The sequence below is a fragment of the Zosterops lateralis genome, assembly GCF_965231275.1.
Source record: "Zosterops lateralis genome assembly, chromosome: 1".
NCBI classification, from domain to species: domain Eukaryota; kingdom Metazoa; phylum Chordata; class Aves; order Passeriformes; family Zosteropidae; genus Zosterops; species Zosterops lateralis.
This window is the reverse complement of record NC_139762.1, coordinates 50,637,764-50,665,670: the sequence shown is the minus strand read 5'-3', so window position 1 is coordinate 50,665,670 and position 27,907 is coordinate 50,637,764. Positions and strand designations below refer to the sequence as shown.

Genomic DNA, 27,907 nt, shown 5'->3' with positions numbered 1-27,907 from the left:
AGTAGAGTGTACCTCAGAAAGACCTGATTTTTAACATAGTAACTCAAATTCACATTAATATTAGAGCAATTTAAAATAACTCAAGGCCTATCAGGCTGAACACAGGAAAAATATATATGAACTAGGGAAAAAAGTATGGGAAATCACAAACATAAAATTAGAAAAGACTTGATAGAGTGAGTTTGCATAACCAGCTTGATGTTAGGCAGCCACATTTTTGTTGCTCATTTTTACTGCACTGTGTTTTTATTAGATCTCTCTTGCAGCAAACATTTTCATACTAGTGTCATGTTTAAAACTGAGCATCTGCATGCTTGGAGTTTCCCGCAAAGGTTAGTAGCAGCATACAATGCATTCAAATAAAAATTATTGGTAACACTGTAAGAGTTTCAAATAGGGTTAAGAATAAAGACAGTAATTCAGACAAAAACCTTTGAGCTCCAAAAAGAGCGAAGCTGGTCCTGCAGTGCTGGCTTGACTGTCTGAAAGTTTATAAAAACAAAATCCACTAATTGAAAACCTTTTCTTTTTCTTTGTTTTTACACAAAACAAAAATAACAATCCAAATTCAAGAATTAAGACAAGCAAATTTCTATTGATGACAATTTCTGCTTGCAAAGCAAGCCTAGAAAGTCTTACCTTCAGACTAGGTGTTTGGGTCTGGTCAACAGTAAATCTCATTAAAATACTGAACTGGAGGTCATTTGGAAAAGATTCCCTGTAAACAAACAAAATAATGTTATAAGTTATGTTAAACTTTTAAATAATAAGCTATGTTAAATTTTCTTGTAAGAACTGTTGAGAGGCACCAAATAAGCCTTCTTAGTAAAGATGAAATTGCTACCAGTTGCCACTATATCTGACCTTTCAGAAACATTTATCTAGCATGTTAAGGACGAGATTTAAGGAATTCCTGCTATGAAGCAATTATAGCTAGAACAGATAAAGCAAGTAATGGGTAATGATATAATCATGATATGCTAGAATTCTGATTTGAAATCAGGCTATTAGTGAAGACTGGGGAGAAGGAAGGGAAGACAGAAAGCAAATCCACTATTACCATAACTCCTTAAAAGTTATGGCTGATGCAGAATATTCCAGTGAAACTTTTACAGCAAACACTATTTCTACATCACTGAACACAAGGCAAGACAACAAACATACATGGCTCACATGCACATTTTGGAATCAAGTAAGTAGTATCATATTAATTGTTCAGCACTGAGGACTTAAACCCTTCCAATTATGAGTCATTTTATGAAACCAAAATGTGACAAGGTTTAGTAAAGTTTCAAGATTTGCTAGGAGCTGTGCATTCTTCCAGAAATCAAACAGCACCAAAAAAACCCCCAAAAAACCAACCAACCAACCAACCAACCAACCACAACAACAACAACAAAGCAGCAAAAGCCTTGAAAATAGCTAAGAACTATGTTATTGTTACTATTTTAAGAGCTCATTACCTTGTGACATCAAGTGCCTTCTGAACTTTTGCTTGTACAGACCCAAGCAAATCAGCACCCATTTTTTTCAACAGCTGTGTCAGCAGTACAAACAGCCAGTCCTGAAGATCTTCTTTATGGACCTGGATGAAGTCGACCAGTGTCTCCAAAAACATACTGAACACCTAAAAGGCAGAAGAAGATGCAAAGAGGGTAGGATGGGGCAAAAGAGGAAACAACACTGACGTATGCTGAACTTACAAACGAAGAAAGCAGTAAGGGAATCAGAGGCAGAGAAAGGCAGTGTTTTGCAGCCAAGCGGGAATAAAAGAAAAAAGAAAGGAAAAGAAAGAATTCTGCCTTGCTTTTTCATTGGATTTTAATATAAGAGTACATTGGAAATGTTAGCTGACTTCTGAAGAAGTTTGACAATTAGGTATTCCATGCAGTTTCGTCAAGAAAAGGAATGCTTACTGTGATGGCTGGCGCAACCTCAATTTTTCCAGTAAAACTTTTTTTTTACCCTTCAATTACCCTGTCGTTAAGTTGATTTGTCATACTCCTCAAAGACTACAAAAACACTTTCTCTTTAAAACCAAAAAAGTTGCAACAATTCTTCAGCAAAATATTAATTGTAAATATCTGCATTACTAAATACTGCAAAATCATGACAGCTGGTCAATTCCTTTACATAAAATACTTGTGGAACAGAACAAGCTTCTTCTACTATTGCAGGTATCCCAACACAAAACTGCTCACCATGGTAGGGAAAAAAGCCACAATCGATTTCAGATTGGCAGGTGTTTTAAACACAGAAATACTTATGTTTTTTTGAAAACACAATATCCATTGTCTTCTTTTCAACAAATAATGTTGAAAAGACTGCATTAGATTAAGGAAAAAAGAAAACAAAACCAAAAGAATCAAAACCATGTTATTTTTTTATCAGACTCACACCAGGAAGAAGGGCTTTTTGGAGGGAAGGGGTCAAAGAGGGTGTGACAAATAGGTAACTTTGTTTAAAGAGCTCTTTTAATATATCTCACTCATTTAAAGTTTTTTCCAGACCTAAGAGTGAAATCAGGATGTATACACTCTATAGTTGTGTGGCCCATAGGTTTCCTGTTTCTCTGACAAGAAAAATGGCTGTTTGGGCTGAAAAAAGTTCCTTTGCAGAACACACTCCAGCTCCAGCAGAGCTGGGTACAGAAGTGTTGCTGTGGTGCAAAGAGTGTTGGGCAGATATTGCCTCCTGAGTATTTATGACATGAGTGCAAGGCTAAAGTGGCTCGTGCAGAGCAAGGGCTGGAACTCCACACTCTCCTGCAGCTGACCTGCCTTGACATTCCTTAGGCCAAATTCTGCTGCTTCTGTGAGAGTGGAAAACCCCAAATTGTGATCACACCTCACACGGCTGCACTCACTAGGCCATGGAAGCAGACTTCTTCCACAGCACTGATTCAAGGAAGGAGGAGCTGGTATGTGCTGCTGCACACTGTCTTCACTGAGGAAATTTGATTGCTTTTCATGTTGATAATGAAGTCAGGGAAGCAAATTCACACCATTAAACAGACAAAATCCATACAAGTATCTCCTAAAGAAGTGCCTCCAAATTTACACTAGAAGTAAAAAATAAATTCAGATTCATTTTATCAAGAAGGGTTGGACCAGATCATCCCTGAGGCTCCCTTTTAACCAGGGATTTTACGATTCTTTCAGGATCTACTAGAGATGTGGGAAAAATTGTTAATAGATACCTTAAATACTGGAAATCTGTGTTAGAAACAAAACAATACAAATCCCTCCTCAATGTAAAGCCCATCAGGAATAGCTACTTTAATTAACTTCCCTTTTGGGACAGATTACGTTAAAAATTTGGGGAAAAAAACTGTCAACTTTTGTGCTGTCTGTGCAGATCTATATTCTGAGGTTTCAAAATTACCCTGTCAGTAGTGGGACTTCTACATGCATGACTGGAGACGTCTTCTGTCTCAGGCTAAACTGAAACAATACATAGTTTTGTGGATTCACAAGCAGTAGCCACAGTTATAAGACAGAGGCAAAACCAAACCAGTATGTACTTTCTGTATTGTAATATGATGTCTTTGGCTTTCACATCTCTAAACTAAGGAGAAAATATCCTCAGGCAAGCAAACAAATTCTGGTGCTATAAAGATTACACTGTGTGTGTGTGTGCGTGTGTGTGGCAGTATCTCACAAAATCCTTCAAATTGAACTACACAGCTCAGCAGAATTTAAACCTACATCTGTTTCTTTGAGTTTGCAGACACTGACACACATGGCTTTTCCATTAAAACATGGCAGGCCAAACAAAATGGTTACAAGCTCTCACTTGATGGAGTAATGTGGATTTATGACACTTCGAACATGTAAAGTGGCTTAAACTGAAATTATTACACGGTGAATGTACTTCAGTACTCTGAAGATCCTGTGCTGACATTTTAGCTGTTGAAAATACAAATAACTGAGGACTCAGCTTTGTTTTCAAGCTTTGTTTCATTTTAGATTTACCACAGAGAATGTCTAGAGAAAAATAAGTCGAGTAATTTTGTTGCATTTAAAAAAATACTAAATATAGTATTTTGTCTCAGTATGAAGAATTTAAGAAGGCTGAAAGAGCATTTAAGGTAAAGGATGAATTTGGAATGGAAAATGGAACTCAAACACCTATGTGTTGAAGAATGTACGTGGATACCGCAAAAATTGCGGTTTCCATTTTTATGATGCAAACTAAAATTCTGACATTAACCATCTAAAGTTGAGAAGTTCATAATAATTGGACAGTGGAAAGAAATAAACAGATATGGAAATAATTGTAAGTGATCTATGCCTAAAGTGAATTATTTCAGATGTGCCAACCACCACAATATAAAGCAGGAATGCAAAAACCAAACAATGTCAGTTAATTAGTAGATAAAGCACATCTCGAAACTTTACCACACATTTTACTAATTGTTTATAGCATTTTATGATTGCAAAAGGCTTGACACTGCATGAACTCTTTGGGGAAGAAAAATAGAGAAAAGGGGGTTAATTGCACATTCATGCAAGTAAGGTTAGGCTTCCAACAAATATTGAACCAACTTACTCTCTAAAGAGAGTTCCAACACAGGGGACAGCATGCAAAACGAAACAAAAACAGAACAGAACAAAACAAAACAACAAAAAAGGGAAAAAGATAAAAACACACAAATTAGTGGCCATCAATACAAAGTTCCTGTATGGAATATAAACCAAAATAAAACAAAAAAGGTACTTCAAAACTTTTATGACAAATTTAAGTAATTTTATTGGGATACCCAATGTATTTTTAAAATAAGCACTTGGCATGTCCTTTAAGTCATTCTCCCATTTTCTCCTCCAAATATTATTACTCTGTTATTCTATGTAACTCCCCCATCCATATATCATGTTAAAGTAAACCTTATAAAACCCCACAAAAGTGATGACAGAATGATTCCTACAGACATTTGAGTAGAGTCTAAGATGAGATTTATGTAGACGTATGTGTGTGATTTAAAAAAAAAATACAGCTTACAAACTCTTAATACTTAAAGGGTTCTCCTGAGAACCTGTTGATAACTATTAATAGTTTTGCAATACCAAAAAGCAGGCAAGGTTTCAGTGACTGATAAAGCTGTACCACAGGTTAGAACACAAGGGCAAATTTGCAAACTTGAAGCTACATTATTTCGTATCACAGAGGCCAGTAAACAGAACAATCGACTAGAACAGTCAATGTTTCTAAGGGCTTATTTAAAAGGTAAAATGCTCTTCTGACACATACAACTGAAGTTTGGAACATTTTCATTATCCTTTCCTAGCTCCCATGTTACACAAAAATCTCCACAGTAGCTCTGACATATTAATTATAATGCTAAAATTTTAATTACCACACAACAAGCAGAAGTAAACCAAGCTGCTATTAACAATTTGGTCATTACTTCATTTAAAAAGTAAATATTGCAGCAATATTTCAATATTTAATATTCTTTCATCTGCTTTGGCTTTTCTTTTTATGTAATGTTTTCTTCTTTTTAACTGCTTGGTTTAGTAGTCTTTTCTTCTGGATTTCTGCAGTATGTGATCAGCTTTAATACCACGTTGCTGTCTGCAATGCAAGTTGTTTCCAAAATACATTGTGTCAGAGATAGCAACTAAGTCACTTCTTCCAACAGGAAAAATAAAGAGGACAGACAAACACTAAGTTAACCCGTCAAGACCTCTCATCACTCTGAATTTAATTTTCCATAGCAGCAATAAGGAAGACTTAAAAATATGCAAAATGTATTGCATAATCAAAGCAGTTTTTCAGGAGTCTTCTGGGAAACGTCAATACTTCTGAAATAATATCCCGTTACAAATTTATCTTCATAATTTTATCAATTCCAAAATATGGATACAAAGTGGGACATGTTATACTTAGCATAAAAGATATCGCTTCTTCCAAACAAGCTTATAATTAAACAAAATATAAAGTTATGTAATTTTTTTTACATTATTACATTTATTAGGCTCCTTACTTACCTGCCTTCCTTCTGCTACAAGAAATTGTGACATTTAATCAAGCTGTACTAGTAACCCACCTTCCACAAAAACTGTAAAAAAATCTATCATGCCAAGCAACTCACTTAAAAAGATTTTAATGGTCTTAGAAAACAGAAGCATTGTTTTCCTTGTTATATCATACATACTGAGTCTTTAGCTAAGTAAAACTGAATAAAACATCACATAGTCTTTTACACCCAAGTATCGTCTCCTTATGGAATATTAAAAAACTGATGTAAAAATTATTCACCAGTCTCAACTGCCAGTCCTATCTACAAAATTCATGGAAGACATCATAAGCTATGATAATACAAAATAATAAATAAGTACACATTTGGCATAGTTCATCTCATTATGTATGATTTGGTCAGACAAGTTTATTTTTAAGTTAAATTACTGCAGAGCCTTTTTTTCTAATTGAGAGAAAATCTATACTTGTGTTGAAGTGGCCTCTGTAAACAACAACTTCTTAAAAACACATTTTGAGCACAAACTGCTGAAGTACTTTAATGCATTTTGTATGGCATTAACCTTCACTTTATTTCCATGCTCCTGCAGAGAAAGGGGGAGCATTATCTTGTTCAAAACTCCAAATTAATTGAAATATGATACCATTAACTACTTTTGCATGTGAAATTTTAACCACTTTGCATATGAAACATGCAAATATCACTGGGGTAATTTACCATAACTGCCTTTCTTTTAATTTATGTTTTCAGACATTTACTGAAAATAAGAAAAACCTACACATACCTTACTGTGAGGATCAGCAAACATTCTTGTGAAGATCTCGCACAATCTTTTCAATTCAACACGACTGTCAAAACAACAACAGTCCATTAGTCAACTCCTTTGCTAATTCTGCTAGAACACTAATGCATAGCAATCAGTGAAATCAAGAGTAAATATTGAATCAAATAACCTACTAAATTAAGTAGAGGAAACCGTTCTGTTCAAGACATGGACAAAAATGTAATAGCTTTCATCTAAAATGAAACCTATAAATGTCTCTTTAAACTGTCCCATATATTATACCATACTTTTGTAACAGAGCGGATACTGAAAAAGGTGTTGTAGTAGCGAGTAGCAAACAATTTGTTCTGAACAAATACTCCCAAATTATAGTAATAAAAAAAACCAAAAGGTCTTCCATTCATAATAGATGGAAGCATCTTATGAACCTTCGGTATTGCAAGAACTCTCAATTTTTAATTCCCTACTTCCACTAGTATATAAAAATACACTAGTAGCCAGAAGTGAGAAAAGCTTTCTTGCTCCTTCCCCCATCTTTACTCTCAAAGACACACCCTGCCTCCCAGCAACATTGAAACAAGATGTTATCCTACCTTAGAGTTCTCTGGTTCTTCAGCAAGTTCTGCAGGCCTAGAAGGCCTTCTTTCCTCTCTGACCAGTTGGTGCTGGCACAGCGGTTCAGGACTTCAGCCACGTCTTCTGTCTGCCTCATGTAGGTTGGAATGCTCCCATTCCTGGAGCTGTAGGACCTTTCCGAGCAGGCACTTGATGCATCGCTGTTGGCATCATCATCTGAGTACATCCCATACGACTCGTATCTCCTTCGCACGGGCTTCTTCTGTCATACAGAGACACCCCAGATCAGCACTGATTCTCAAAGAATAATACAGCACACCCATAGCGGGTTGAAAGATCAGCAGTTAAAAGAACCAGTGTGACCCCTACTCCCTGCAGTGACAAATGACTCCAACCACTCAGCAGGTCAAACCAAGTTAATGGAAATATTCTGAAGTATGGCTTACATAGTATTCCAAATATAAACCCAAAGCAAACACAGAGAAGAAGTACATTTGATGAAACATTTAACTTTAGGCCTTCATTCAAGAGCCCATAAAATTGCATAATAAGGTGAAAAAAGACTGTTGCAAGTTAGTTATTTCACTTCATAGCTTTATCTACGTTACAGAATTTAAGAATCAGAGGTCTACACATATTTTGACATTTTAACTCATTTTGTATCAAACATGTTAATAGCAAAATATTAAACTATTGAATAAGAAAAATAGTTTCTATACCTTAGTCCGTATGTCTCCTAAGAGCTGTTAGCAGTAAATTATTGAAAAGAAACAGAAATTGAGAACAGGAAGGTAAGGCATCGCAGCACTGTGAGTAATAAACTCCCTGCCACTGGACAACATATAGTCTTACTGTAAATCTTGTTCTTTGCTCTCTGTGTCTGATTAGCATATCATACATTGTCAAAAAGTAGCTTCCATTTCCACAAAAGTATTACATATCATGGGTGGGTTGGTCACAAAGAATTCTCTGTCAAGATCTTTGTGTCTTATGCAGTGATATTTGAGCATGAACACAATTAACTTAACACATGCAATTGTTACTTAAGTACAAAACCTTGATTTGAACTATTTGTTTAACTTTAATATCTAAATTTTGTCATTGCAACAATTACAATCAATGTTCTACAAAAAACCTGATTACATAATGCAAATATCTCAAATCCCCTAAAACAAAAAACACTCCAACAAAACAAAACATACCAAAGGTCAGAGGGGAAAAAAAAAAAAAAAAAGCTATCCTAAAATGAAAAAAACACACATCTCTGCAGAACAGCTCTTGCCATTCAAACTTTGGAGCTGAAGTTAGCATTTAGAAACTCTGTTTCGTTACATACTCAAAGAAGCAGTAGCACAAGGGATCCTTTTCCCCTTAATTACCACTGCCATTTGCACATTTCTAACCATGGAATAACTTAGGAGATACCAAAACACTAATCACAAACTAATCAATACAAGAGGTAACAAGCAGGCTTATTGTCAACAGAACGAGCATACATACATGTGAAAGAGAATAACTGAAGGGAAAAATCACAGAGATGTTAAGTGTTTTGGAAAAGAGACACCATAAGGTGTCATTCAATAAATGAGTCTGAAATGCCAAGGATGGTACTAAAGCAAACGACATAAAAATACGTAAAAATTTCCATTATTGCTGCATTTTATATAGCTATATTCAAAACAGATCTTAGGCAGAAGACTGACACCTCTTTGGCTTCACCACCACTAAAACTGGTCAAGTATTTTGCATAATGTAAACAAGAGTAACACAATCTGGAATTTTTTTTTTTTATTATTTTAATATTTATATTACATATGTCAGGACTCTACATTCTGCCTGTTAAAAATACCATTATGAGTATGAAACTTCAGTCTATGCTAAAACAGTAAGGGTGTTCATTACCAGATTTCCATCTAAATAAAGCCATTCGTACAGGACAACCCATACCTTTTAGAGTATGGCGAGGAACCAGGCATGTGAGCATTGAAATAATACAATGTTGCAGTTCTTGATCCTTCTTTGTAATGTCAGACTAGTTAAAATATACAAACTGATTTTCCTCTAACATTTCTATCAGCATCATGATATTTTGGATCCAGGTAAGGCAAGCAAACCAGTTTCTTTGAAGCTTTATTGCTTCACCAAAGCAGGACACCTTCAAGTCTCAAGAGCAGTCATTGGAAACATGACTTTCTCCTCAACTTCTATTCTTATTCTATTCTCCTCTATTCTATTCTTACTACATAATTTGCCCAGCAAATTAGAAAACCAGGAGGCTGCTAAAAGTACTGAAGATACTGTTCATGAAGCAACTGTGTGGAGAGGACTACAGCACAGGCTTTCCAGTTATAGCCAGAAAATTTCCATGTACCATGGACTGTTTTTGCGTTGTTCCCTATCCCAAAATCCAGACTGACTTCTAGTTTACAAACCAGCATTCATCATCAATGCTGAAAATTTTTTGCAACTTTGTGATAACAGAAAGGGGAAAATGCACTCAACTTCACCATGACCTCTTAGGCAAGATTTCAGATATTCTGATCTCTACGTCAGTGAAGGCACAGAAATTTTAAACTAATATGTCAAGAAAAAAGTACTAATCAAGAATTCAAGAAATAGTCATACTAAGAATATGACAGAGGTCTACAGATTTTGAAGTTTTATTTCTCTCTATTCAGTTATATCTGACTGTAATTTAGAGTCTAATTTGTAGATTTTTACTAACTTCCAAAATAACTTTTTTCTTAAACCCGTGAAATAATTTCTTTAAAGCATTATGGTAACTAGAAAACAGGTACTTACAATTTTTTAATGATATGCAAATAGCATACATTAATTGATAAAAATTTATCTGATTCATAGCATCAGTATTTTAAATTAACTGAGAATTTCAGCTTGGTGATGTCAACTCAACCCACAATTTTTCTGGCTTTTACCCTCCTGATTCTCTCTCTGACATCCGTGAGAGAGAGAGAGAGTGGCTGCGTGGAGCTTGGCTGCCCAGCCATCATTTTCTCTCTTCAACATTAATCTCACCTGCTGTCAGACAGAAAAACTTTAAATGGCACCAGGCTTCTGGTAATCAGAGAGCTTTAGCTGTCATCATTCCCAGCTCTAACAGGCCTTCAAGCTATCCTGAAGTTTTATTGGCTGTTGTGAGAAACTGGTGGTTAGTTCTACCTGCCCAAGAGCCTCCTTGGGCCACTCCAACACAACAGGCCAAGACTGTTCCCTGTCTGCCATGAAAAAAACATGCTTCTAAAAATTAAAACTTGTGTAGGGAATGAAAATTCCAATACATGCAGCTCCAGCAACTCAATTTCTTTTTTTTCCCCCAAGAAGCTAATAAAACAACAAATGACTGGTTCTTCTGCATGCTTAATGTACAGGGACCAAACACTTAAAGAGCCTGTAACCTACACAAGGTAAGTGTGAGATTCTTACCAAAGCATCTGCTACTGCCTCTTCCACGTCAGAACCTGTGTTCAGAACTCGCATAGCACTGACTGATGACGACAATCTACTTGACTGACTAATTCCAAAGCCAGTACCTGTTACAAAAAGAAAAATAAATACAAAGAATTCAATCAGAATAGAAAGTTGGGATGTAAATATCACACTCACTTCTAAAAACCCAAGTAGAAGAAAAACGTTTGCTTAACATTTTTAATAAATTATGTAGTGGATAAAAAACCTCCCATTTTCATTCTGAAGTCTTTAATGGTACAGACAAGAGTAAGAATTCTAAGTAAAAAGCCAGTCACCTACAAACGTTCTGTTCCAACACCACGTGGAAAAGCCCCTACAAAGCAATGGTTTTATCTGAAAGAAGTTTTGCTTTTTTAAAAAATTAGTGTCTTCTTCATTTTGGGTTTTTGTTTTCATTTAGAAAGAAAGCAAATATAACAGGAAGGCTATTGAGACTGTTGATTAGAAAACTACATGCATAAAGAATGCTCTACAAATACTAAAAAAATGGAAAACTAAAAAAAGTTCTTCTGCAAGTAAAAAAATGGTGTTAAGGAAAAAAAGGATTAACATTGGAGGATGAGGGTGGAGACAAAATCTAGCAACATAAACACATCTATCTGGATTATTAAAACCACACAACTCAAATTAATATAAACAATGCTTTCTAAAACTGAACTATGAGAATAACCAAGTGGGTGGGGAAAAAAAAAATCCAGGATGACTGCACAGATGACAGCAAAGGGTACTCATCCTTCACCTGTGGCCCCATAAGCATCAGGAGCGTAGAGGGCACCAGTGGATCTGGAGTGATGTCTGGAAGCTGCAATAACAGGATTAAATAAACCCTATCTATGACCACAGAATCAAAGTTCTGCAATAGCTGCTCAGATGAATAAGAGAATATTTATCAAAAAGATTCAGCTTAAGCACAAGGAACTGAGTATTAAACAGAAGCAAAAATCATCAGAGAAGTTCTTTGATTATACCAAATATGATTATATTGGTTTATGTACACTGGACATTTCATGCATAATTTCTTTTTAATTTACAAGATTAAGAGCAGGGTGAAAGCAAGTATGTTTAAGTTCAAAGAAGAAAAGGTGCACAGACACACATGCACACACTCACACACAAACAGAATCATCAGAAAAACCTAAAAACTTATCAGTGCACTGGTCTTGCCTTGTGGACTTTAAAAAAAAATCTGTGTGCTCAAGTTAGAGCCAGAGCTCACACATCAAACATTATAAACGAAATGCCTCCTGCACAAACCCACTGTGTTGGCAGCTGACAATCTGTACACCCTTCAATTCTTGCCTATGTTGCAGACAACTCAACCTCAGTAAAAGCTCACCACTATGTAAATGACAGTTAAAATCATCCAACTACAATTGAAAGTTTAACATAAGCCAGCCAATGCAATTAATAATTCACATATTTACTATTTTACTTAAATAAATAAAATGTGAAATTGAAACACAAGTTAGTTACTACAGCTCATTACAATTCTTTAAAGTCACGGAAACTGAAAATTGAAGATCCTTAAGGATTTCTGAATAAAACTGAGTATCTCACTCCTTATGGCACTTGTATAAAACTGTTTTTTAGCGATTCTGAAGAAGTTGACTCACCATTGCCAGTATTTTATTTCTTAAAACAAGCACTTTTAAAATTAAATGTATTTTTAAACTATTCAACTTTTTTCTTCAGTTCAGTAAAGTTACTATTTTATCGCTACATAAATAACAATTTCAACCTGAACCCCAATATCCACCCACAGTAGTAAAACCCCCAGACAAAATCTTATGATTTAATAAATAACTGTAAATGCAAATATTTTACTCCTTCTGGATATATAAAGTAGTATAAACAGAAACCAAATCAAATTAATAATAATTTTCTCTGATTAACAAAGATTATTCAAGAGTCTGTTTTGAATCACATAATGGTGACATCGACCAAATGACATTTTGGGAAGGACTTTTTAACCTGAGTGCACTTCCACAACGACCCTAAGTCCTGTAAAGATCTCAGAGGAAACACTGTGTCTTCCCACATCAGATTTTCTACTCCTTCCATAAGGTACAGTGATGTACTTTATTTCTAACTAATCCTACACGAAGATGTTTGGCTAGGGCATTTTAGTTTGGAATTAATGCTTCATGGAACAGTTGGTTCTTTAGAAAGTGTGTCTCAGCATGGAAAAGGAGACAGGACTGAGGATGTCACAACACAGACACCACAGCTGACAGCTCTCTAAATACAAGCATTAATGGGAGAAACCTTCCTCCTACTTTCCACCAACGAGCCCCGAAAATTAAAGGTCCAACTGAAAACTAAAAATTCAAACTTTAGGGAAGAAACTTGAAATTACTCTTGCCCCTACATACATTTGAAATATGCTGGACAAGTTTTTAAGAGAGTGAAAAAGAGCACTATATATTGAGTGAAACATATCTCATTCCAAAACATATTTTCAAGAATATTCTTTGTACCCCTCAAATTGCAGAAATTGTAAAGTATTTACTTTTGCTGTTGGATTTTTTAAAAGGATGAATCAAAATAAGACTTTAAATGGACTCACAATAAGATGATTTCTTAGCTAAAATACGGACATTACACGGGTCTGATATCTAAAATTGACTATATTTAACAAAAGTAGACCCTTCTATATAAATTACAAATCACTTTCTTCTTAATTGCTCTTATTTCCCAGTTTATAACATTATACTGATATGTGAGATTACATAAGCACTTCATACCAACGTATACAGTGAAGCAATTATGTAGCATTTAGGTCATTTTATACCCTAAAGGGGGATAAAACCCATTTTATTTTGTGTTCATAAGCAAAAATTCCTGTGCTAACAATGAAAAGCAATACAAGTTACATTCCCCTCTTCATCCCCATGTCAAACTGCCTCTAGCTACACAGAGATGAATTTGCCTTATTTCATCTTTCACTTGTACCAACAAAACACTAAATGATATTTTAAATCATCCAAATAGAAAGTAATACTAAAGAATGTTCATTTATTCCCAGTATAATTTACTTTCTTTTTTTTTTTTTTAAACCAATGCCGGATTCCTATACATTTGCATTCTCTGTGCTATCCACCTATTTCTCTAGTGTAGGTACTTGTTTTGGTATCTGAATTATAAAACTGAACTACATAAATAAGAATAAAACCTCCAGTGGCATCTATCCCAGCAACACTGGTGGGATCTCGTGGTATTGTCTAACACAGACTTCTTAAGATAGTAAGCATTCGACTGATTACAAAATGTAAATCTGATCTTGGATGCATGCGACTCAAAATTGAGCTGTAAGGCAGCAAATGAAGCACCAGGAGTTCTGCAAAACATCCTTGGTTTTAAAAGAACAGTAGGTACATGTGTACCTCAACACAATCTTCCAGCTGTGTTTTAGAAAAAAAGATACAGGTTTTCTAATGGATCCTGCGTAACATCTACTTTTAGCATCATTTCCCAGTTAAACAGCATCTGGGCAAACTAGCATTAGTTACTGGAACAGCTTTCATTCAATTAATCTGTACTCTCCAAATAAAATCATGGCTGGCAGGAAGCCCTAACAGACCACAGCATATGTCCAGTGCTAATTAGGAGCACAGTTGGGTGCCTCAATTTGAGATAGAACCCAGAGATTTACTATTTTCAGACTATGTTTAACAGCTAGTATTAGAAGTCCTTAACTGTAAGCTACACTGAACAAACCAAATAAGAAGGATACACAATGAAGACTATTTCAGACAAAGGTAACACCAAAAAGAAATCTGTTCCAGATTCAGTTGCACAGAGAGTTTGGTATTACCAAACAAGCAAAAAAACCCAAAACAAACCAATCCACAAACTTAGTATGTAAAAGCACTTGAAGCAAAATTTATTATCAACTTTGTAGTAACCTTGACATGGAGATGAAAACCTTCCCTAATCCTTAACCAACATGGTAAGGTAATTTTAACTGACATCTCAGAAACAGACTGATAACCTTGCAAAACCTTGCAATTTGTATCAGACAGTAAGCTGCTGACCATACAGCTAAGGGGACATAATTAAATGTATTTTCTCCTTACACACTAAAATAATTCATTGACTAGGTAAAAATTTTGAGCAACAGCTGACCCCACACTCAAATACCCAAGTAATGAGTGCTGCAATGAAAAGAGAAACACAATTTCAAAAAAATATCCAAAATTAGGAGTGCCTTTCCAAAACGGCATCCAGACACTGCGCATCACACCTTTCTAGACTCGGTACTTCAGACTAAGCCTAGCAAAGCCTGTGTTTTCCCTGTGTGCAGCCCATTCACACATTGGTCAGTTCTCCATGGGGTAAGTGGGGGAGAGCCAGAGGAAGGGAGAACACGGTGGCCAGCTACAAGCTAAATGGAGGAGCATGGACTCGTTAGGCGCAGGTAACGAAGGGCAGGGACAGCCATGCACGACAAGGGCTCCGGGTACTTACCGAGGGGCGGGAAAGAGCGGACAGGGCTCGTGTCCCTGCTACTTTCACGGCTGGCCTCCCTGCTGCAGCCCTGACTCACACTAGGCCGAGGAATGCGGCTGCCTCGCGCTAGTATGATTCAGGGTGCAGACAAACAGCGGCACAGAAGGGAGAAGACATAAGAAAAGTAGTGGTTTTAATGCAATTCTGTTTTGCAGTAAGATCAAAGATGCATTTCTAAGAAAAGACATTGATGAATATGTCGTATTTTAAGTCATAACCTTTTTTACAAACTTTCTTGTTTGTGCTGGATTAGTCTAAGTGTAGCCAGTTCAATGACATTATTTCTTTGCACAGCTTAAAATGGAAATTCACTAGTTAGTTACCGAATGGTTGAAAGACCCTTTGGAAAGGATGGAGAAAAACAAGCAACATTGAGTAATGATTCAGAATTTGTGCTCAAGATCAAGTTAATCAACAATACCACCAATGGAAAACACCACAACTTTCTAAATAAAAAAATTATGTGGTTACGTTAAAAATCAAAAATACAAAGGAAGAAGAGCATAAATACCATTAAAATCAACAGATGTTTTTCAATAACATGGTTTGCAATAAAGTATAATCAAATTACACTGTGAGACTGAAGACATGTAACTTCCATTTTAGCATCATAGAATTTACACATGTGCACACACATACGCAGAAGACATGAAATAATGAAGAACATATTTTCAAAATGGAATCCCACTTTCATTCAAAGGATATGGCTACTTTGGGGTGAAGTGAAAAAAGAGAAGGAAGAAAGGGAGGTGAGAGAAAGAACAACTACAGCATTCTGACAAGAAAAACATCAAATTTCAGCTTCAGTTTAAAATTGTCTTGTATATCAGAAACTAGTCTCAGAAAACAGCCACATTCTAGGATACATTCTATTTTCTTCATCCACCTATAACTAAATACCAGCTGTAGATATCCAGCACTTAAAGTTAGAAGGACTATAAAGAAACAAAGAGTTACTTGGTGATTCTTACCTACTGACAACCTAGAAGGACTAGCTTCTCTACTGCATCCCTGACTTCGTGGGATTTTGCTCCGTTTTTGTGCAGCTGCGGGATTCACCAACACTCTCTGAACTCCTGTGTTCATAGTGGAAAGTGTGGTTGTTGTCAAAACTCTTCCAGGAGACCCAGATCTACTGCCAGCTGAAGGTAGAATGAATAAATATTAGTAACAGCACAGGGGACAAACAATTATGGTTAAAAAGAAAATAATATTTGAAGTTAGTAGAAAGGTGGTGGTAGATTGAAATGATCAGGAAAAAACTTACAAGGTAAAGACATGAAATAGAATGCCTTGGTCCGAGTTCTTACAGTGCTGCATACAAGGTAGTTAAAATTATCGACGCAAGGAAGCACTTGACAAGGTATTTAGCACTACATAAGGTCAAGAAATCACAATTATTATTTCTAGACTTTGTCAAGAGTTCCATGGTCTCTAAAAGGAATGCCCCTGTGCTCTTTCTTTTTAAGCTATGTGGTCTCATTAACCCCATTTTCTATTAATAAAGAAAAACAAACAAACCTGTTTGAAAGGTAAAGGGAGCAACTTTTAAACTAGGATTTAACAATTATTCCAGCTCTTCCAATGCAACCAATGTTATAATTAAATAATGTGATTTTCCTAACATTTAAACTCTTCTCCCTTATTTTTAAAAGCATTGGGTCTTCAAGCACTATTCTGACATTAAATAAAATGTGACTGAAGAATATTAATGTACTCATGTACATTTCTGTGGAGGTTACCCCACACATTACAGAATTCATTAGATTAGTTTTAAACAAGCTAAAAAATTGATTAAGATATATTTAAGTGTCTTAAATTTCTGTTAATTAAATTGCATATTACAAAGCACTACAGATGTTCAAGGTACTGTATCACGACCAGAAACTGTGGTCACTTATCTTTCATTTTGATATCTCAGTTACAGAACATTTAAATTCTAAGTTCTTAACAAACACTTCATTCTTCTCTAGCTGTAACTGATTTATATCACCAACTGTTATTAATATATTGTTTCCAGCTATAGAATTCAAGGAATATGATCAAATGAAAAGCAAAAAGAATTTCAACCAAAGACTAATTACATACAGATTTGAACCCTTCATTAATCTTTAAAATACAATCAGGTAACTGTATGACCACAGTGATGCTATCAGACTTACAGACAACATGCAACTTTTCAAGTGAATTTCATGGGTTACTTCTTATGAGGCACATTGAAAAAAAGATACAAGTTGACTAAAGCTTGACTGTATGGGAAAAGAAACAAAATCCCAAACAAAGTAAAATATATGCTGGGTGGAAGAGAGAAATCTAAAAAAATGTACCATGCATATACTTTCAGATTCATTGTTTGAATTCAAACTTGAAATGATTATTTAGCAAAATCCCTTTTCCAAACTATGGACCTATTCAGCAGAAATGATAAATAAAGTATCATACAGTCTGGAAAAAAAATTAGCACAACTTCTATAGCAACAGAAAAAAAGCAAACCTATAAAGCTGCTATGATGTGCAAAAATTAAGGGTTTGACAGTTTCTTCATATCAGGGTATTTCAACTTAGATCTGATATTACTATGCTTTCTTCCTGTTTTGTATCTCTTTAAAGCAACAAAAATATCGTGGAAGGTTTCACTGTGCTGCAGACTTGTACATTTTCTTCAACGGGTCAGAAATCTGAAGAAGCTTACTCTTCTCAGAATATTCCGAAGAAATGCAACCTCTTGTTTTAATACTTCATTTGATCTTTCTATAGTCTGACCTGCAAAGTGTACCTACTGCAGCATAAATTAACTGAATGCAGCTAAATAGCCTGAAAATACTATGCTAGTAACAGCATTGGCATACTCTTGTCAGTATCACAACTTCCAGCAGATCTAAGTGAGCTGAATGATGAAAGAAAGATTACTAAGGCACTATTCCAAAATGATAAATCCTTCCCACCTCTCCTGCTTTCTACATAAGGATTACACCCAATTAAGTTACGTGCAGCATATGGAAAAAAGGCAGCCAGAATTTCTGCTGAATAGGGCCCTTAAATGAGGTATGTCAAACAGGTGATCAAACAATGATGTGTACATGAATTCTGTAGACTCTTACCACCAATGGGGTTAGCAGACTGTGATCCTGAACAAGTGTAAAGGCAGGATTAGGGTAGGGATTTATAATCCATGGAGAGGGAGGGAGCAGAGCAGATTAAAAAATGAATGGTAAATGGAAATAAGAAAGCTTTAGTCATTTCACACAGGAAAAAAAACCACAAGGGGGTTATGCTAAAGCAGTGCTATTAAGTAGCTTCCACAATTGAAGAATTAAACTCAGATGCTATGTACAAAGCAGATGAAGCAAAGCTGCACAAGCAAATTACAATTCTTCAGCTTTCTAATCAACAACTCAACACTGAAGAATTAAATTTCAATTAAGCATGAAACTGTAGCCTGCATATTATTTGAAAAGAATATTACATTGCCAAAAAGGCTCAATAAGTTCAACAGCTGAACAAAAATTACATACAAGATCAAAACTTTGTTGTTTGAGACACAACAGTAAAGGAACTGAGCTGCAGGTGCAGTGGATGACCAAAACAAAAAAAGCAAATTCACAATGGCACAACTGAAAAGACTTGCATAGAATTTTTCGTTTTCCTTTTTAAAATAATCTCAAGTATAAAAGCAAGAATTTGTTTTCATTCAGAAATTCTCTGAATGTCGATTGTAATGCAACTTTAGCAGACCCTGTTTAATTATCTGCTAACCAAACTGGAATGAAAAGGAAAAAAATGTAACCATTTTTTTCCATAGGTAAGAATAAAATAATGAAGCATTTACTTTATGTTAATTTAAAAATAGAAGAGTAAAGGGCTTTTAAAACCCTAAAAAGTATTTTTTTTGTAATAGCATTCAAATTTGCAAGTCTTTCATAAAATGATTTTTGAACAAAAGATAGCTGTAACCCAAAAATTAACAAAAGCATCTGTGCTACAGTGGTTTTAAAAAAATAATGGTTTAAATCTAATATGAAGCTACTCTCTCATTATATAAGCTGGGGAACTGAAACAATCCCCGTATGGAAACAATAAGCATCACGCTTCACACAATGCTATGAAAATTTTCAATCACATAAAGAAGCATCACCCAAATCGCTGGCATACAGTGCCTGAGAATTCTCCTTCGCCTGCCCATTTGTATTTGCCCTGTTTATCTTCCTTAAAACATCTCAGAATTCTTGTTCTCCCCCACTGACAGGTTATAATGAGCTATTTGAAGCAATTGGTTCTGAACAGAAGTAGTAATAAAAGGCTGTAAAGATGCATTCATGCATTTAATTTTCACTCATCATCACATGAAGTCAGATCTAGTTATCTCAATATCAATTTATCTCTTTAGACATTAATATTGTGTAAAAATGAAAAAGAAAACTATCATTATTAGTAAAAAAACTGGAATGGCTTAATTTTGCTTCTCTGGATATACAGCTATTTAATGTTATATGAGAGTGATCATCACTAAAGTATTATATATTGCTACCTAAATTTACCCCCTCCCCCAGATGTTTATTAAACATCTTCACTTCTTAAGAATTTATCAAGTCTATTCAAAGTACAGAAGTATTTTCAACAACCTTAATTCCAAACTTTCCTCATACTAATGAAAAAACTGTTAAAGATATTGCTTATAGCTTTTCATAGAGGGGGGGAAAAGGGATTAAAAGGAACTTTACCTTCCCTCCCTCTTTTAATATTCACATATTCTTTGCTTATAGTATAGTGTAGCCATCTGTAAAACAAGTCTTGCAGACTTTTGTCCCAGCCAATAACAACTCATTTTCAGGCTCTCATTTCACAAACACTTCTGGGATTAGAGCATTGTCAAAGCTCTTAAGGGAACTTTTTCTATTGAATTTTAGTATGCTACATTTATCTGTTCACATTGCTTGAAAGTTTTATTTCAGAAAACCTGCAAACACTGGATCAGGTTTGATCCAACTGTACTTGCTGGAAAATCAAATTATGCAGAAACTGAATGGCAAGTACTCCAACAGGAGTACCTGCTTTTTTAAAATTCTATTGCTATGAAGACAAATGCTTCTGCCATTAAACACATTATTAAGGGGTTTTATTTAAAAAAGTGGGTATGGGTAGTGATAGCAAAATAACTGTACTGAAAATTTTAAACTTGGTAAAATTTACTGGTTTAGAACATTAGATCTGACAATTTATACAAGTGGGAAGTTAATTTTAATTTTATTGTGCATTTGTCTTCCTTTCACAAATTTAGTTGCATTTCACTTAATTGGACAAAGATAAGACTCTGAAAATGCTACAGAGCTTAGTCAGAAAGTGTCTGTTGGAGACATGAGATGTGTGGACGAATTGCTGTAGGTCAGCCAGTGCCAAAGAGTGTGAGATAATGGGGTGTTTTTAATTAATGACTGAGTGCTTGGCTAGATCAAAAACGTTGCATCTGCTCTGGTAACTAAACACACACAGGAAATTACTGTGGATTAGCTGACATGCATTAAATTGCTTGGTTTAGCCTTTTGACTCAACACAAGCTAAGTAACTGATTGTAAAGTGAGGGGTTACTATTTTTCCTTCGAAAGAAGAGTTAAATAAAGGCAAGAGCTGTAATAAAAAAAAAAAAAAAAAAAAAAAAAAAAGGAGTTTATATCCAAGAGGTACAGCAGTGCCTAGCTTAAAGTGAAAATGGGTATTTCTGGCTAAAGCAACTTTATTAAAAAATGAAAAATTAGGTCTGGCAGGTAACAGTCAAGACACCATTCTTCCTATCCATTCGTCTCTATTACTAGTCTATGTTTACTGGCCTGGGGAAGTCAGAAAAGGGGGAAAAAGAATGTTGAGAAGTTATAATTGAAGACAGAATTTAAGTATAGATTTCACTTCCTGTTACATTATCTAATTTAATTGGCAAGCTAAGACCTAACCTAGTATTTTGTCCAGAGAAAAACAACATGAATCAGAAAAGCATGCAAATACCACTGACCCAAAACACTGAAAAAAAATACCTTCATTTTGGTCTGGCGATGATGAACCTAAGGCACAGAACAACAACTCAGTATGTCGCTTTTTTTTTTAAATTAACTTTGACTGTAGCCATTGGTCAATGAATAATGCTTAAGAATTTGGCCTCTTTATCAGCTATAATTGATGAACAGAAAATACATACGCTGAGATTGTGACACCACTTTGGTTCTACTCCGTCCTCTGGAATCTGTTTTAGAATTTCCAATACCAACAGAAGGGGTCGAGAGCTTTGATCTTATACGACCTAGGAAAGAAAAATGGCATTAAATCAGTTTTTCACAGTCAGGTAGGAAGCACAGCATCAGTAGTACTTACTAATGCTTTCTTAAGTTTCTGCATATAAAAGAAGCGCAATATAACTCAACTGGTGACAATTCGCTTGGGATAATTAGTAGAAATTTGAACACCTTGAGAAATTAAATAGCTGAGAAAGCAAAATACTTCTCCTCTGATGCTACATGTTTCAGCAAACAACTTGCACGTTACAACTTCAACACCCTGGACTGGCTAGCTAGTTCTTCCTTCCAACATATATATGTTGATTACATTAAAAAAATGGGAAGTTTGCTCAACACAATGCAATGCAAACACTAATGTTGCTGTATCAGGTACTGTCTTCTCATGATTACTTGAGCTTGTAATTCTACTTTTGCTGTCATAAAACTACAGAATAGGATTCTGAGCTTTCTTCCTAACTTCATTCCTCTTTTTTATAGAAATCTAAATACTAGCTGTTTTATTACTGAAGGTTCTACTGTTTTCCTGGCCCTGGTCATACAGACTTCTACAGGATTTCCCAAACCTTCCAGATAATTTTGCAAACACTAAATACATTGAAGTATTTCTCATGACAACATGATATAAATATTATTCTCCCCAAAAGACAGAAAAGCTGAGCAAGAGACAAATTAAACTAAGTATCTACAAATCAAACAAGAGATTCACTTCTCTCTAGAATGCCAAATGGCAAATGACAAATTCTCTTGGGTTTGGTCAAACCTTTCTGCATTGTGAGCCATGTTCCTTGTAACATCCAGCTTATACAAAGAAATTACAAAAGAAAGGAAGACCCCAGTTGTCTGAATTATAGCTAACTGAAAGATCATCTATAAAAGTAAATAGTGGTGTTGTATACTACATTTCCTAAGTCAACCTCTCAAATAACAGAAAAATGAAATTAAAACCAAACTCATGCTAACCATAATTCTTCTAAGTGTCAAGAACAAACCCCAGAAAGTCTGTACAGGGTGGATCTAGCTCAACAAACTCAACACTTTCAAACACAGCACAATTAAAATATTTTCTAGACATGCTGAGTCAATATTTGACCTAAAAGAATTAGGTACACAGACTGTTATTTAGTTCTAGCCTCTTTAGGCTTTCCACAGCAGAATTTGGAGACCAAGTTAATATTATTCATCCAAGGAGAGGGAATAGCCATAGATGAAAGTCTATAAGAAGAGAATCAAGATAAAGGAGATTATTCACTAAACTATAAGAAAACAATAGGCTTAGCATGAATGGTTAGATTAACCAGTCCAAACTCTACTAGTTATCCCCGTGCAATGGCAATGTTTTCCCACAGAGTGCTGTGAGACTGCAAAGCATGTAACTGCATTCAGAATTGGGCCCAAAACCTAGGAATACAGAGTGCCACTATTTCAATACTATGTTAAAATATCAGCTGGAACCTGTTTCAGCTTTATCAATGTAAAATAAACCAGCTTGTGTCTGTGAGTTAAATGAACGGTTAACTCATCTGGAGTCTCTACACCCATTCACTAATGGCAGGTTTAAATGTTAATAACAGATTGAAAATTAGCTTCTAAGTCTCACAGAGACGAGTAATAGTAGCACCTGCTTCCCAGAGCATGAACACATTTGATGAAATATTCTGTGACAAGATTTGCTTTAAAAAACAAATGCAAAATTATAAAGCCCCTGTATTTTCACAGTAGAAATGTTAAGCAATGATACTTAAGACTGCAGATGAAAAATTGAGAATAAAAGCAAAAGAATTTTAAAAACAGTACATGACAACCAAGTATTAGATGCGTAAGCTGTTAGCCCATAAGCCCATATCTGTTATGAACCTCCACAAAGCCCAAGAAACACCAAGTTCTACTTTTAAAGCTTCATTTGTATCAATGAAAATATGAAGCTGAAAATATTAGCTAGTCTAACAAAGTAGTTTCTTACCATCTTCAGAAGCTGTTCCTAAACAGAAAAAATAATAAAATATGTGATATTCCAAACAATACTATGTCTTTGAAATTTCTTTTTGAGTTTAATCTTGGGAATCTTGACAAATTTTATCAAGTCAAGAGAGCTGAACCTTTTATGTTGCAACTCCGTAACTGAAGTAAAATTACCAAGAAAACATCCATACTACACTGATAGTGATTTAGAAGGACACAATGCACATCACCGCCTCCCAAACCACATAAAGTTCAATAGAAAAAATATTACATCTATGAGATCAATCAACAAAATTACATATACAGATCAAAACAGAGACTGTGTTTCCCACACTGGACAGTGATAATTTGACAGGAACTGCCAGCAAGGAGGACTTCTCTGAATTAAGCCTGTAATTACTCTGAACATACACATGCACAAGATCTAGTCTCGCTCAGAGACATGGAAGGAATATGAGCTTCCTGAAATCAGATCACACTTGGACAAGTATGCCAAGCTTAACAAGGCATATTTGACAACGTGAGAGTCAGACAAGCCTTTCTCCCATCAGTACCTAGGAACTGATGGGACACTGAGTCATCAGCAGTCCTTCCTCCAAGTTCCTTTGAAACAGATCTTATTAGCGAATAAAATATACACTAGTAATGATAAAAATGTTAAATGCCCCTTAAAAAAATAAAATCAAAGGGTACTTCCATTTTTATTTTCAATCTCTACCATTTCTGCCTTGCAAGAGAACTAGAATGAAGAAAACATCTGTTAGTGTCTTTGGCAAGCCTGAACTTAAGTCATATTTGCTGGGAAGGTTTTCTAATGTTACAGTACCTTCACAGAACTATTTTTAAAACTGCTTCTAAAAAACCAGTTCAGTGTATATTTCAAATCAGTTACAGTAACACGTATGTAGGAGTGCCTCAAAGTTTTCCAGATAAAATTTGCCAGTTTCCAAAAACTCAAAACCAATCAACCCCCCCCAAACCCTGAGCTACTCCTCCAAATCCAATAATCTTGCAGAGCTGAATCTTGGAAGGCAGATTCTATGCAACACCTAAGACAGGCTAACACACAGCTGCTCCTAAAAGGGGTGGGTTCTGTTTCTCTTTCCTCTCAGCCTTCAGCTGAGATATCAGCTTCAGCTATTGGGTCTGGATAGCTAAAGGCTCACTGGCAGCTCCAAAAGCTAAATAATGGAGTATCAGTCACTTTTATGAAATCAGTTTTATGGAGTCTGTTCACCTACAGTAATAATGGAACTATTACAAGGTGCTAAGAGAAGAATAGAGAAAAAATATGCGGACAAGGCTAGTGGGAAAAGGAAAAGCGATTAGTTCCTCTTGGTGGTGGTTAGGTCAGAACAGCTGTATCATACAACCACATCTGGACAGCTAAGCTGTTTTCACTCCATCTTGCAGATCATACCTAGAGACAGCCTCTAGAACAAAACCCTCCCCTGTTATTCGGATCAATTGTATAGCACTTCCTTTGCTGGTTTTAAACAATATATCATTAGTTGTGACTTCTGGTCAAAACAAAAGAAAAAGCCTACCTGGCCCTAAGAACCTTTATTTCTGGTGACAATGTCCAAAGCTCAAGATCTGCTATAAATAACAGCTATAAACAAACAACTATAAATAAAGCCTACTATAAGTACCCTAAGGAAATGCAACACGGAAATAAGCAATACAGACTCTACTATCCTGTACAAACACTCCTCATTTTATTAAACTAGTCTTGACATCTTCAGTGCTCAAAATCAGCTCCAATTCTTTCAAGAAGCATCTGTGTTTTGAAATTATTCTGGATTCTGGTTTAGAGATCTACCTCTTCTCATTTCTGTGAGATACATTTGCTTCCAATAAACTACTCATTCTTCCAAACATGCACAGTTAATAAATACGTGACAAAAAATATTAAGTAAGCAGCTAACTTGTTAAGTGCTCCCAAGCAATAAATTAGAGCTACAATCACCAAGCAGCAGGTTGGGATTGTCACTTTATTATATGTGATGCATTATTTGCACACACCTGAAACAGACAATTGCTATGAGAAGCTTGATGCTCAACTGCTTTGCAGTCCCTCCATGTGTTTGTAACAGAGTGAATTAAAAAAAACCAAGTGCTGAAACTTTGGTGGAATACTTGATAGGCTATTTTAACAGGTAGGTCTTCTTCAAAAATGATTCTTTAATAAAATTACATTGTACTACAGAATTTACAGACACTTAAAAATATGTAGTAAGGCTAGATTTTGATAGAGTTCTTTGGTTTTTGCTTTGCTTTATATTTATACGGTCAAGCATCTTCTGCTCTTCCACTGCTGTTCTGCTAAGTCAAAAAAATTGACTTCACGTGTAAAACTATGGAATAAACTGGAACTAGATTAATTTAAAAAAACATGTATTTAACTACTTCAAACCAGCATGTAACAATCACCAAACTGCTCTGTAATTAAGAGAGCTTCCTTTTCAAAAAAGAGGGGTAATGTCAGATTTCTGATGACATTTCTGTTGCTGATACAGACCAAACTGACAAATACAGCAATAACACATATAATAAAAGACATCAAGATTATACAGGAGTTAGTGGAAAGCATAGTACTTTGTTAATGAACAGACAAATATAATAAACATCAATACTTTAACATAAAAGACACTTTATTAGATATTTAATAGAATTAGAGGACAGACTAAATAATTTCTTACCATCCATCTTGTCAGAAGTATCCTCTTTGTTGAAAAAGCAGGCAAAGAAACATGGAAAACTTAGTGTGTTAGAATAAAGGTGTTCACAGCAGAGTCATAAAACATTAATTGAGGAAAATACATTAATATTAAACACAGCAGACATGTTTATCTAATTAATGCATGTATAAGCCACCTTAAGCAAAGTTGGTTTTGCTCAGTGAAAGGTACAAAATTACAAAATAGGGTACAAGTACCCTGCACAGGGATATTGATTCTGTATTTCCCAGATTTGAGAAAACCCTTACAGTAAAACATTAATAAATGGTTTCATTCTTGGTGTAAACAGTTACTGAAGCATCGGTACATATTTATATCATTACTGAACCACATATTTATATTTCTCATGAAATTTGCTTCTGAGCATGAAGCCCCACCTGGGGCAAGGGACAGAAGGAAAAAAAATAGCACAATTAAGACAAAGGACAAATGAGAGAAAGTTTCACTCTGGTTTAAAAGTATTAAATATTTACCAGTTCAGCTGGAAGGTAGTGCATAAATATTCTGACAGTAACAATCAAAATTAAAATATTTAGCACAAGACATATACAATTACAGCTCAAGCTCCTCAACAAGGACATTAATACTTAAGGATGCCAAAGATAGTCAACATTTAAAATAACAAGAGAATATCCTCCTGCTTCTAGAATAATCTTTTAATAAACCATAAATAAGCAAGAGTTCTTCTATTAATAATGAAAAGGGAAGAGATGGGTGAACACAATTATGTATTACTATCCTTATAAGCTTCTGGCCTTCTGAGGCTTTAAATTTGGTAGCTGTGTAAGCAAAAGGTGGATGTTTTTCTGCAAGCCAGGCAGAAAATAAATTTAAGCTCTAGGAGACAATGTCATTTATTTTGGTACTGACTGCAACACCTAAAGGAAGTGGAAAGCATTATGGAAATAAAGTAACATTGCCTAGGCCTTTCCAGACCATGGTCAGCACTAGCTTGATAGTTCTGTGATTTAACTTTCCATATTTGGGCTGCTATAAATAAACCCTGTAAAATGAACAGAGAAACGAACTTTACAAATTAGCCCAATTTCTGAAACATGGTCCTTACTTGGATTTGCACTTTGCAACTTTTAAGGTTACCATTTGAAAACTAAGAGTAAACAATATTTTGAAGCTAATCCACAACAAACAGCAGTCACACTGTCTACGTGGTATGTATCGTTCAAATTACTTTACCACAGTCAAAAAACTGTTAGGAGACTGAGCGCCAAGATCAGTCAAGCAAGTACTGCTTTAATGTGACTGAAAACAAACCTTGGTCTCCTTGACTACCACTGCCCTTTCACTGTCTGCACTAGGATTTGACTTGTACTGTAATTGCCAGTATTACATTATTTTGCCATTTTAAATGACCATTACACTGTTCTCCACACATGACTGCATCTGCTAGCAAGGTAAAGCTTTCTAGCAACTCAAATCCTTCAAATGAATGGGACCTAGACTTACTGCTTATTATTCCTCTCCCCCATCCTCACTCATCCAATCAATACATTACAAAGAGAATAAGCTATTTCTGTTATTTTCCTGCATAAATCCACCACTGTTTACTTCACTGAAAACCTCTGTG

At 35.3% G+C, this 27,907-nt stretch overlaps 1 protein-coding gene across 10 annotated transcripts in view; it reads right to left on the bottom strand.

Moving 5' to 3' along the window:
- CLASP2 (cytoplasmic linker associated protein 2) overlaps nucleotides 1-27,907 on the bottom strand; it is a 143,584-nt gene that overhangs the window by 23,511 nt on the left and 92,166 nt on the right. For 3 of the 10 annotated variants that reach the window (XM_083862093.1, XM_083862099.1, XM_083862101.1), the window contains 10 exons: nucleotides 26,284-26,307; nucleotides 21,526-21,627; nucleotides 16,310-16,480; nucleotides 15,297-15,404; nucleotides 11,569-11,631; nucleotides 10,785-10,891; nucleotides 7,358-7,602; nucleotides 6,765-6,828; nucleotides 1,464-1,627; nucleotides 640-718 (listed from right to left, as the gene is read on the bottom strand). In XM_083862093.1, coding sequence (XP_083718219.1) covers nucleotides 640-718; nucleotides 1,464-1,627; nucleotides 6,765-6,828; nucleotides 7,358-7,602; nucleotides 10,785-10,891; nucleotides 11,569-11,631; nucleotides 15,297-15,404; nucleotides 16,310-16,480; nucleotides 21,526-21,627; nucleotides 26,284-26,307 — 1,127 coding nt within the window. Of the gene's footprint in view, nucleotides 1-431; nucleotides 483-639; nucleotides 719-1,463; nucleotides 1,628-6,764; nucleotides 6,829-7,357; nucleotides 7,603-10,784; nucleotides 10,892-11,568; nucleotides 11,632-15,296; nucleotides 15,405-16,309; nucleotides 16,481-21,525; nucleotides 21,628-26,283; nucleotides 26,308-27,907 lie in introns of all 10 variants that reach the window. The other 7 variants (XM_083862094.1, XM_083862095.1, XM_083862097.1 and 4 more) reach the window with 7 other exon arrangements.